Below are 12,594 nucleotides of genomic sequence, written 5' to 3' on the forward strand. Positions count from 1 at the left end.
TCCACAAATCCCTGGATTAAATGATCCCTGCCGTCCCTTCCACTCTCCAATTATTGTGACTCTCTTTCGCTGTTTGATTTCATACAATGCCCTCAGCAAGCAAATTATCTAACCCAGATTTTAGGACGCCACTTCCGGACTTTCAGGCTAGGTGCTGCTAGGCAACTAAGGCGCTCGGCCGCTGGGAAGGAAAATAGGGACTCTTTGAGAAGACCGTTTGCGAGGCTTGAGCAGGGATGAAGTTTACAGATTATTGTCTCAGCTCCGAGGGAGCCGATGTTATTTTAGCAACATCCAGTGATGAAATGTACCCGGCGGAAAACATCGTTGACGGGTGAGCCTTGAGCCTTCGGGGTCGTGTTGAATATTGAAAGGATTGACTTGGGACCTCGGGAGAGTCTCCTTTTCCACCCTGGCGACTTTTAAGATGAGTGGACTTCAACTCCCAAAATTGGGGAATTGAGTGGAAGGTGCAGAAACTCACTCACTCACTCTCTCTCTCTTTTTTTTTTTAACATTATGCATGTTAAGGTCATCTTAAACTTGTCAAGGTGGAAAAAACACTGTCTGTGGAAAAGTGGAAGGTGGAAAAAACACTGTCTGTAGAAAAGAAAAGGTGGAAGAATACTGTCTGTGGAAAAGTAGAAGGTGGAAAAAACACTGCCTGTGGAAAAGTAGAAGGTGGAAAAAACACTGTGGAAAAGAAAAGTAGATGGAAAAAACTGTCTGGAAAAGTAGAGTGGAAAAAACACTCTGGAAAAGTAGAAAGTGAAAAAAACACTGTGGAAAAGTAGAAGGTGAAAAAAACACTGGAAAAGTAGAAGGTGGAAAAAACACTGCCTGTGGAAAAGTGGAAAGTGGAAAAAACTGTCTGTGGAAAAGTAGAAAGTGGAAAAAACACTCTGGAAAAGTAGAAGGTGGAAAAACACTGGAAAAGTAGAAGGTGGAAAAAACACTGTCTGTGGAAAAGTGGAAAGTGGAAAAACATTGCCTGTGGAAAAGTGAAAGGTAGAAAAAATATTGCCTATGGAAAAACAAGGTGGAAAAACACTGGCTTCAGAAAAGGCCAAGGCTCAATGGTGACAAGAATTCAAGATTTTAAAAATCTTTTTGTTACATTATATGTACAGTATTATTTATCTGTTTATTTATTTGTTAAATTTATTTGCCGTCTATTCCCCCTTGGGGCTGCCCGTGGTAGCTTGCAATAATATAATATTTCTTTTCCCCAGAAAGCTCAAAGGAAAGTATATTTTTTTGTTTCTTGGGTTATCCCCACAGCAATATTTTGAAACAGGCCGCTAGGGCTAGGCTAAGAAATATGGGTAGCTTCACCCATATGAGTGAATATTGTGTTAAGCCATGGTTTGTTTAACTATGTTGAAACCATAGTTTCATACATAGCCTATGATGTATAATTGCATTTTATTTGTTCCTAACAGGCGATCTGAAACTTTTTGGACCACAACTGGGATGTTTCCTCAGGAATTTATTATTTCCTTTCATAAATGTGTGACCATTAGCAAACTGACAATTCAGTGTTACTTAGGTAAGTTATAATATGTTTATGTTTTCAAATTACGTGTCTTTTCTGCAATTTTATATGCTTTTTATAATGTACTGTTCCATAATATAGTTCTATACTTCATATAATGAAAAATAGTCAGGCATTTATACTTGGGAATACTGTATAGACATTTCCACTTTAGAAGAATTGGGCCATGGCTCATAATATTTTTACGTACTATATTCATAAGAAATTATTAGTTATTATTAATATGAGTTGCAGAGGCTATTCTCTTTATAATTTTAATTCTTTATGGGTGTATTTGGGTTTTTTTCCTAAGTAATTTATTTTTTGATACAACTGTAACTAAACACATTTTTGAATATAAAATGATACATTTGAACTCCCCCATACTTATATCCTAAGACTGATACCTTTAATTTCTGGTTAATATGAAGCCATCCTGTAATAGGGACTTTTCAACAAGAATAACCCATCAAGTTTTTGGTAAACATGCTAATATCATTAAATCAGCTTATAGGTAGTCCTTGACTTATGATCACAATTGAGCCCCAAATTTCTGTTGCTAAATGAGATGTTTGTTAAGTGAGTTTTACCCCATTTTACAACCTTTCTTACCACAGTTGTTAATCAATGCAGCTGTTAAGTTAGTAACACGGTTGTTGAGTGAATGTGGCTTCCCCCTTGACTTTGCTTGTCGGAAGGTCACAAAAGTGGTCATTTGACCTCAGGACTCTGCAACCCTAAATAAGAGTCAGTTGCCAAGTGTCTGAATTTTGAACACATAACCATGGGGATGCTGCAACAGTCATAAGAGTGAGAAATGATTTTAAGTCACTTTTTTCAGTGCCGCTGTAACTTTGAACCGTCACTAGACTATTGTAAGTTGACAATGGCTAAGTCACTGAACTTGCCGATCAGAAAGGTCAGCAGTTCGAATCCCTCATATAGGTCTCCTGCGTGAGCAGGGGGGGTTGGACTAAATGACCTCCAAGGTCCCTTCCAACTCTATTATTGTTACTGTTACTTCGAGGACTACTTGTATTGGAGGTAGATTTCTTCGCTTGAACAAGGGCATACAAAAATCTCTTCTGTGAATTTAACAAGTTTCTTGGAAAGGGGGATGAAAAAATTATCTGGGTTTAAGATCTGGTATTTGGAAATAAGATCCACCCTGGAAAAAGGCTGTGTGCTTGTCCCTGCATTCAGACAACCTCTTTTAAGACCAAATATACGCTATTCAACAAATTATGAACAGTCACTTCAAAGGAAACTCTAGTTTGTGGTATGCATGGTTCTGTAAGTCTATACAGCTACCGTATGTGGGAGATAAGAAATGTGTGTGATTTTCTTTCATTTGGGTGATCCCTAGAATCCATTTGATTGCATGTTTCTGAATATTGTCGCCAGTTTCCCAACGTTTTGAGAGAAAAATTGCCTAAAACTGCTTTATGCCCTGAAAAGTGAACACAGTTAAAGGAAAAACCCTTTCCAAACCCAGATTATCATGGTCCCAATATTTTATAGCATTGTCCTCCTCTTTATATATCTCAATCCTCCATCTGCAAAAGGTGTCCATAGCAAATTATTTTTGTACGTGGAGGGGAATATATTGATCACATATTTCTCATGCTCCTCACATTTGACGTAGCCTAGCTTTCTACTGTATTTTAATGGTTCTTTATAATTTTCTTTGGTGAATTGTAAAAATGAAATTAGTCTTACAAGTGCCCTTGTGTAAAAGCTAAGAATTATTTTATTAATAATTTTGAAATATTAGGGTGGAACTAGTATTCTTACAATTAACAATTTTTTAAAAAATATTTTCTTTAGTGAAGAGATTACGCATTGAAAAAAGTGTATCTAAAGATCCAGTTGATTTTGAAAAATGCATTGAAAGAGGTAATTACACTTAATATTGTTATGATTCAGTGAATGATCATAATCTACTGAATTCAATCAAGTCTGAGGGCTATAGTTATTTAAAAGAAATTCTGTTGATCTCAATTTTTCTATAACATTAGACTAATAGTATACCATTAAAAGTTCAAAGGAGATATTGTATTTTTTTTAAATTTCAGTATTAGCTTTGTAATCTGCAGAACCAAAGGCTATTTCAAAATATTTTACAATTGTTGTTATTGTTGCACTTAGCAAACAGTAGTTGATTCTTTGTAATGCATTATCCAATTATCAATTTCAGGTATGCTCTGACTTGAACCTTTTCTTTGACATTTGAATATAGGTAAAAGTCAGCGTCCCGAATTCTTCTCCACCTTGTTGGGGAAGAATAGTCCACAACAGTGGGTGATATTTTAAACACTATTTCTCTTTTTCATTATATATACCATTATTAAATAGGTAGAAAGTTAGACAGACAGACATAGACACAGTAGTAGAATAATATACCAATAAGGGCTATGGTATCTCTACCTCTGAGGTTTTTAAATGGAGGCTGCACAGCCTTCTCTCATGAATGGTTTAATTGCTTTTCCTGCACATTGCAGAGAGTTGGACTAGATGACTCTTGTGGTCCCTTCCAATTCTACAATGATGTGACTATGATTCTGAGATACATACATACATCAAGATATGAATGCTGACTTACTTCTTCACTGGCTGACAGTTAATGTGCTTAGAAATTAAAAAGTGGGTTAACCAATTTAAACCAAGAAACTCACCAGGTAATGATTACTTAATGGCAAAATGCATATGTAACAATTTAGAATGGTGAATCCCAGTTTTAGTCACCCCCTTCTTTTTCACTGATTGCTCTACAATGATTTCAAACGACGGGTACAGCAGTAATAGACCCTTTTATAAAAAGAATGGGACATACTATCAATCTAATAATCTACTAAGCATTTAAATACAAAAATAGTGGATTGGCTGGAAGTAGAACAAGTGCAGAGAAACAGGCTGATGTTAGACCCAACATTCCTTGATCTTGCCTTTATTTTACAGTACCTGGTAGAAAAGTATATGGCTAAAGTAGGATTTGCCCATATGCTGCTTCTGTTGATTTTAAGTTTGCCTTCTACTCGATATCTAGGCCTAAGAAATCAGATAAGTTCATCAATTCCATTATAGTTAGATGTCTATTATTATTGCTGCTTGAGCTTCATGAAAAAGCTTGTCTAAAAATCTAATTTACTTCACAAAATTACACAACTAAAGCAATTACCTTGGTTTGGGAAGATAGATAGGATTGTATGTTGGTATCACTGTTCCTTACTTTTTACATAAACTCTGACCATCTATCTGAATACCCTGATTTTCTCCCCACAACAGTAGCTCATATGTTTCAATAAGCCAAATATGTAGTTTTATCTCAGACTTTCATTGGATTAAAACATGCCCTAAAACCATCAACTATGCACTGTAGAGACTGCGTAAAGGCAAAAATATTGATATTTGCTAAACGTATTAGAATTCAAAAGTAGCAATTTAAATGGCCATCAAATCAAATAGGTCAACGTCTTTAAATACGTTGGAAAAGTTTTTTTGATCTACAATAGGAGATGTGCTAATCTGGATTATGTAGTCTAGAAATCTCAAAAATCAGCTTCAACAATTGGAAAATGTTTTGATGAAGGAATGCCTAATGCCTTAAAACTATTTTCTGCCAATCGCTGTTCTTACAGTAGCTTGTGAATAGTATGTAACTTGGACCTTATGATAACTCAAAATTAGAAATTTGCGCATTCAAAATGTTTAAGGATCATCTTTCATACTGTACCCCATATCCTATTTTAGTGTTCAACTTCACCTCCTTTGGGAGTTGGAGTTAATTCAGATACTATCCAAAATATGAATAATTTTCTTGGTTAACATGAATATTTTTACCCACTGGCTTAACCCCACTAACATTAGAAGATAATTTTAATACTAGATGGAGGAGATACTTATCAGAAAAAATACCCTGTATTTTCAAGATAAGGGTTAATTATTAGAGATTAGTTGACTTTTGAATTTTTTAACTGGCTTAAGTACTAGTTCCAGTAAACATGTAAGATTTATATTTTATATTTATATTTTAATTATTTTCTACAGTTAAATTATACAATTTTTATTTTCAGAGCTGCAATGTAAAGATGGGGAACTACAAACAGAAGATTTTTCTGTAAGTATCTTTCATTTAGAATTAACACAATATAAAAGATAATCAGTTTTTAACTTAAGTAAATGATTGCATTTTTTTTAAAAAATAGAAGTTTGAAAATATTTATTAGATTTACATTGTAATCTGAAGAAGAGTTTCAGAAAAATCTGAAGAATATTTTTATGTTTACACTATGATATAAACCCATTATCAATTGGCAGCACTTAAGCAACTCTGGATAATCCTAAACATGGTTAAACCTGATTAGTTCTTAGATGGGAGAATTCCAAGAAATATAAGGACCATACATTGGTCAGGTAACTTAAAAATGAAGAAATGGAGAGAATAGCAAATAGCACTTCCATATTGCTGGAAATAAAATTATGTGTTCCTGTTGTTAACAGGAGCTGAGTCATCTTGAGGGATTTTAAAAAATTATTATCGCATGATCTGTGTGAAAAACTAAAATACACAAATGGCAGCCAATCCCACATATCTGAAATTACTGAGTTAATGCTAGCGAATATTGAGAAATGTTTTTAAAAGTTTGCTCACATTAATTAGTTACTTATTTACATGTTGCACATCTAAGCATATTTACTGAGAAGCAAGTTCCACTGTGCTAGTGGAACTGTTGGCTACATGCTTTTTTAAAAAATATTGTAGGCTCTGTATTGTATTATGTTTAGAACTGTTAAGATACATTCATGAATATTGACAACATAGCATTTTGGATGTTATTGCAATTTTAGTTTTGTGTGTAAATAGGGAAGTGTACTTGCAATTACATACAAATATTTAACTTCAAGATATGTAGTTATTCATTCTCTAAGGTTGACCATTTTCTACAGATAAACGCCAAGCAAAATGGTAATAATGTAGCGACATTCTGTTCCTAACAAACTTTTAAAGAATCAAAAACATCTGCCAGCAAATCATGGCTGGGAAATCAGAATATAGTAATATTTTATAAAGCCACAGTAATGTAGTACTTCATATATTCCATTTTCAACATTTAACAGCAAATGTTTAAATGCACCGAATATGTTTATTCACTTATTCACTTAAACTTTCCTAAGGGAATTAATGGTATTTTAAAATGCTGTATTTCATATCTATAGTTTATTGCTGTTTATTTTTTTTCTCTTTGATAGTTTCCTGAGATCCAAGCTACATATCTTCGAATCATCATTTTATCTGCTTCTGATGCTTTTGTGTCAGTTCATAGGGTAATAGCAGAAGGACTATCGCACAAAAGTTAAATTCAGTATTCAGGTTATAACACATTAAACATTAAGCCTTTTTAAAAATGTAGCAGGCATTAATGATTCTTTAAGTACACTAACTGCAGCTGGTGTTTAATCTTTTCAATGGAAATTTGTTAAAAAATTTCAACAATGAGCATTATTTAAATTGATAATATTTATATGATGATGTACAGTATATTATAGATGAAATAGCGTAATAAACAAGAATTCATCAAACCCTCTGTTATGTTGCCCAATATCTTCAGTTTATCTTAATTGATAAGATAAAGAGTTAATTTAGTCTGGGGCAATCTTTCCTTTTAGACCACCACGTTTCATTCCATCATTTTATCTATATTATAAGATGATACTATATTTAAAGGAAACAAATTCATGCTGGACGAAGATTTTTGGACCAAGTTTAATATTGCATCTTGTTTCTATAAATATTTTTCCGTATCAGGTCATAGTTCTCTACGTTTTAAACTATGACTATCATAAACAAATATTAATAGAAACAAAAGTAAGAAAATTATTACAATGATTCCATTCAGAAAGTTCTTCTCTGCAAACACCTTTAAAACTGGATGTGATGGTGCTTCTGTCCTTAAGTGGTTTGGGTTCAAAGGATCCAATGCATCTGCACATGCTAGGTGTTTCGTGACAACAATAATGCATGTTTGTCTGTTACAAGTGTCAGCTGCTTCTGCAGCAATGTTCTCCAGAAATTTGATCCTATACAAAGACTGCTTCTGTTCAGATCCATAGACTTAACAATTCCAGATACAGTTCTTATAGAAGAAACATAATTGAGAAATGTACACTGTTGCACTCCTGTCACTAAAGAAGAGATCACTGCTCTGTTTACTATCTAGAGACTGTTAATATATAAAGCAATCCATCATGTTATCCTATTTCAATTGCTTCATTAGAAAATTCACCACAAAGATATTTTTCAAATGTGTAAAGCAGTTTGTGCATCTACCACTGGCAATTACAAGAATGGAGATTAGCATTGGCAGGTAATCTAGGGTAAATATAATAAATAGATCTTATGTTATTGTTTAATTGAGTTAATGACTGCTGAATATTAATGATGTAAGGTTTTCACTGTTATCTTTCCATAAATACAGCCCTTTATAAATAAAAATACTTTTAAAAATGTAATCAGGCAATGGAGTGTATGTGCTTCTCAGAAACAAGTTACTTTGAGGTGTTATTTTACAGGTAAAGTTGTTCCAAAAATTCACGTACTTCTTGTGGACAATAATTCCAAGGTCCTGGTCTACCCTGTAAAAGGAAAAAAAAATTGGTGACTAATTTCTAAGGACAGGAATATAAAGTATAGGCAAGGGATGTAAAGTAATATAAAGAGATTAATAATTATAAAATAGATTAAAAGATTAGGCTTTTCATGAAAGCATATGGTGTAAGAATATGAGCATGTGGCAGTATTAATAGGATGGCAATTATTTCAGAATTAGGTAGACAAGATTACATTTTCACATTGAATTAGATGCCACTATTTTCTTTCAATTATGGAAAATTAACAGCAAAGATGTTACATGAAAATATGCATAATATTAATATAATGCATATTTAAAATAGTTTACCTGTTTTAGAAAAAAGAACTCTAGATAGCAGTCTCCCCCAAGTTAAGTCATGTCTCCCACAAGGTTTCAAGTACATGTTTAGCTTTGCAAACTTGCACCTCACATAAATACGTAATAACTTTTCTTTTTTACCTTATACACAACTTTTCCCTTTTGAAGCACATACAGTCTCTCTGGCAGAGCCGCATATTTGTTTGTGCTCAGGTTTTCCATTGTGTCTAGAACCACTGGACATAGGGGTTGCTGTTTTAGGAGCTTCTGTGCAGCCGTTATACGATCTTGGAGGGTTCGGTGACTTTTAATGACAATATTGTTCTTAAAGGCCCATCCATCTAAAATAAAGAATACTTCATCTAAATCCATCTAAAATAAAGAATAATCCTAACAAGAATTAGACTATCAATACTGGATATATTCATCCTCACATTTAGTAATAGAAGTGGGATATGTAATAGCCCAGAGCTTCTTGATTTTTGTACTGTAACAACTCCACTTGTATTCCTATTTTTCTTCCAGAAGTACAAAACCATGAAACCTGTTCAGTCTCATGGGCTATTATCATGCCTATACCTAAATGACTCTACAATTGTCTTATCATCTTCCAGAGACTGCTGGCAGATAAAAAAAACCACAGTGAAAGTATGGCTTTAATACTATGAATTTTTGCTTCTATTCATGCAGATAAAATGTTGTTAGGTGTCAGAGAAAGCAGTGAGGATGCTGCCTCTTCGCTGTTGGTTCTCAACAGCAACCTTTCTTAAATTACATTTGACTTAGACAATCAAATATTTATTGTTTTTGGAGATTATACATACAGTATTTGATACACTATAATTGTTTTCCAAGTTAAATTAGCTTCCTCTGTCACATAATGTTAAACCTGATCCATTAAGCTCTATGGTTTATATTTAAGAAGAAATACATCCAGATTGGTAACCTGGAATACAATCATTTACAATCTAGTGACTAGATTTTTAGCATGCTTGCCTTACCTGAGGCATGAGCTTCTTCAATGTAGATTACAAGAAAGTCTGCTACAGATTTGAAATCTTCAACAAGTTTATTAAACTCGCCAAATCTGAATATGAATGAAGGTCAGGTACAACTTCCAAATGCTAGAACCAAAGGCCTGTTACCTGCAAGAAAACACAGATCAGTCTTGAAGGATAAAGATGAGAATAAGGATTGTTATAGTTCTCATATTTATTCGGGGAGTTATTTGCAATTAAAATGCTACATATATAGTAATTTTAAGAATTTGGTCACATTCTTGTGTATTTGAGACACCTAACATTTAGTGGCTGCTTAATACAACATTTGAGAGATTTGAAAGGGCAATATGGTTTAATAGACTTTTATTGGTACCATTTTGAACAAGTTCCTAGTCTAGCTGGGGAATTCTGGAACTTAAAACCAACACATCTTAAAGGTTGAGAAACATTGGACTAGAGCCTCCATGTATTAATTCCAACACATGAAACCTTTATTAAGACCCTGCTAATATCACGTGAATACTTTTGCCAAGAATATTTTATGATGGTACAATTCTAATTCTCAATAAGCAGTATGGGATAAAGAACAACATATTTTGTTTTCATAACCAGCATCTGTTGATTATGATCAGCAGGTGATCAGCAAGGTGCTGGTAATTACCTATAAATCCCTACATGGCTTAGGCCCAGGATGCCTGGCGGACCATCTGCGGCCAGTGACAGCCATCGCCTGGTGTGTTTTCACAGAGAGAGCCTCCTTGGGGTCCCGTTGGCCAGAGAGTGTCGACTGGTGACTCCCAGGGAGCCTTCTCTGTGGGCGCGCCTACTCTTTGGAATCAGTTCCCCCTGGAGCTCTGGGTGGCTCCTGACCTTTGTTCCTTCCGCCGTCATCTTAAAACATGGTTATTTGGCCTGGCCGGATTGGACTGAAGGGGTTTTAAATGTGATTTTAACGGGTTCTTATATTTGTTATATTTTATAATTGAATTTGTGTATTTATTGTTGTGAGCCGCTCTGAGTCCTTTGGAGAGAGGGCGGCATACAAGCCCAAATAATAAATAATAATAAATAATAAATCTGCATATTATATAAAAATGTTGCATGTATTCAGCAGGAATGTTGCATGTATTTGGCAGCATGTATTTCATTTTAAAATGTCCCTTTTCCATTTTTTCTAAACCCAACAATAATTGCAAGCAGAGCAAAGTTTTAGAACCTTATTGGCATCACCAATAAAAATCCTCTAATTAAAATGATCTCTTCAACATTGCCTCTGTTTGAAGGAATTTTATGATATGGTTAGCTATTTTTGATTTTTAACTTATGTTTGTACTTGCAGTAGAATTCTATATTATAATGTTCTGATTTTTATTTGAGTATCTGTACAATGTCTCTTGATCTAAGTGATGAGAACCATGAGTGTGTTCACAATAAAACTAAGGCAGGATTTGTTGAAGAAACCTTAGTAGCTTGCTTCACATTACAATTAAGCCAAAACATAAAACTATAAAATTATCACCCATTATCAATTTCCTATCAAATGTATTTTTTTTCTCTAAAATATTTTGATTTAATTACCTGTGGCAACTATTTGAATATGCAGAATAAGTGTACAATGCTACTTGTATAGAAGTTGAGTTTTATCTTAATTTCCAAAACAGTGCAGTTAATTAGTTACTATGAAGTAGAAGCCAATAACTTATGAATATGTTAAGAGAGAGGCAAAGTGCAGTTTGTGTTTGTGCTGCAATATGTATTTGGATTAGTTCAAGCTTTATCATGCTCTGTTTCTTTTCTGTGAAGGCATTTGTTAAAGTTTTTAAGAAAAAAAATCTGAGGCACAGATTGCACGCATGTATTTGAATGTGTGTATCCTTGGACCCAGTAATACATGCATATGCATAATCTTGTATATTCGTATGCAATATGTAATTTTATGTATAGTGTATGCAATAGCATATGTTACTTATGAGAGTCATTTTGCCTGCATCAATCATGCATATATAAAGTTAAATTATTTCCTGTTAATATGTCAGAATTAAACTACTCAACTCAACAATTCTAATGCCACCTTAACATTTTCCCCAATTATTTTAACATGTTTTATGTCAATTCCAACTGCATGAAAAAAAATAAATTCTGTCTGTTTAATCAATTAGTACCCTGATTTTAAAATGAAATTTTGTTTCACTTATGATATTAGCAAATGCCACATTTAAACATTAAATAATTAAAACATTATCCTGGTGTTTACTTACCTTGCATGAAATCCAGAATGCGATGCATTTTCCCACTGAGATTTGCTATGGGGGTGTTAGGAGCAGGACAGCCCTGAAAGGCTTCATCTTCCAGCCTTTTCCATTTGACTTTCAAGACAAAGAGTAAGTAAGAGAAGCTGAAGAAAGTTGGACCCCAATTTTCATAGAAGAATTTTGGGTTGTCTCCCATGCCACTCTTTTCTCTCTGCTTCAGGAGATAGCTCTTCACAGTACCTGGGAAGAAGAACATGCAGATTTTACCAATGATAGTAGACAGGCATACATGCAGAAGAATCCAGAACCTCTGCATAAATCTCTTCATTCTGAACATCTTGGCAGAAGAAGAGGCTGCTACATTCTGCAAAGTAGAATTCAATGTGGAACAAAGTGAAGGGGGGAAAAGGAGAGCCTGAGCTAAAGTTAATAATTGCTAGGCTCGTTAGCTGCCTCAAATGACCAACATCATAACAGTTATCAGTTCTTTACCTTGAAGAAACTCCAAAACCTTTAACAGAACATTGGTTAAAAAAAATAATGTTGTAAGGTTCAACATGTTCGAAAACAAGGATTATATAATCTATTTAGGAATTGAAATCCAGAGAAATCTTTCCCGGAAATAACTATAATGCTAGATTTCTTCCTTGCAAAATCAATGACCCGACTCCTCTAGAGGGTTTAATCAAAATATAAAACCATCTAGGGCAGCAACTCTCATTGATTTCAATAGATTTTGCCTTGCTATCAAGTATTCAGAAGTTTATCTTGTTTTTATCTTGCTTAACCTTCAAGGAATACAAATGTGGGATATTTAAGACTTTCTATTTTATTATTATAAGACTCTTTTACAATAGACT

The 12,594-nt window shown here is 33.9% G+C and overlaps 2 protein-coding genes across 5 annotated transcripts in view; one reads left to right on the top strand and one right to left on the bottom strand.

Moving 5' to 3' along the window:
* IFT25 (intraflagellar transport 25) lies at window positions 1-8,001 on the top strand. Of its 2 annotated transcripts, XM_070941321.1 has the most exons (5): window positions 1-334; window positions 1,443-1,549; window positions 3,362-3,430; window positions 5,608-5,651; window positions 6,785-8,001. In XM_070941321.1, the coding sequence occupies exons 1-5, from the start codon at window positions 237-239 to the stop codon at window positions 6,890-6,892; spliced, it is 426 nt and encodes a 141-aa protein (XP_070797422.1). In that variant the 5' UTR covers window positions 1-236; the 3' UTR covers window positions 6,893-8,001. The 2 variants fall into 2 exon arrangements, with proteins under 2 accessions (XP_070797422.1, XP_070797423.1); XM_070941322.1 differs by lacking the exon at window positions 3,362-3,430.
* DIO1 (iodothyronine deiodinase 1) overlaps window positions 7,945-12,594 on the bottom strand; it is an 11,074-nt gene continuing 6,424 nt past the window's right edge. For 2 of the 3 annotated variants that reach the window (XM_070941320.1, XM_070941319.1), the window contains exons 2-5: window positions 11,741-11,974; window positions 9,483-9,626; window positions 8,623-8,822; window positions 7,945-8,167 (exon numbers count right to left, since the gene is read on the bottom strand). In XM_070941320.1, coding sequence (XP_070797421.1) covers window positions 8,099-8,167; window positions 8,623-8,822; window positions 9,483-9,626; window positions 11,741-11,930 — 603 coding nt within the window. In that variant the 5' untranslated portion in view covers window positions 11,931-11,974 and the 3' untranslated portion in view covers window positions 7,945-8,098. Of the gene's footprint in view, window positions 8,168-8,622; window positions 8,823-9,482; window positions 9,627-11,740; window positions 12,072-12,594 lie in introns of those variants that run through there. The other variant, XM_070941318.1, reaches the window with a different exon arrangement.

Source organism: Pituophis catenifer, unplaced genomic scaffold (assembly GCF_029215685.1).
Source record: "Pituophis catenifer annectens isolate HBS135680 unplaced genomic scaffold, rPitCat1.0.hap2 SCAF_3, whole genome shotgun sequence".
Taxonomy (NCBI): domain Eukaryota; kingdom Metazoa; phylum Chordata; class Lepidosauria; order Squamata; family Colubridae; genus Pituophis; species Pituophis catenifer.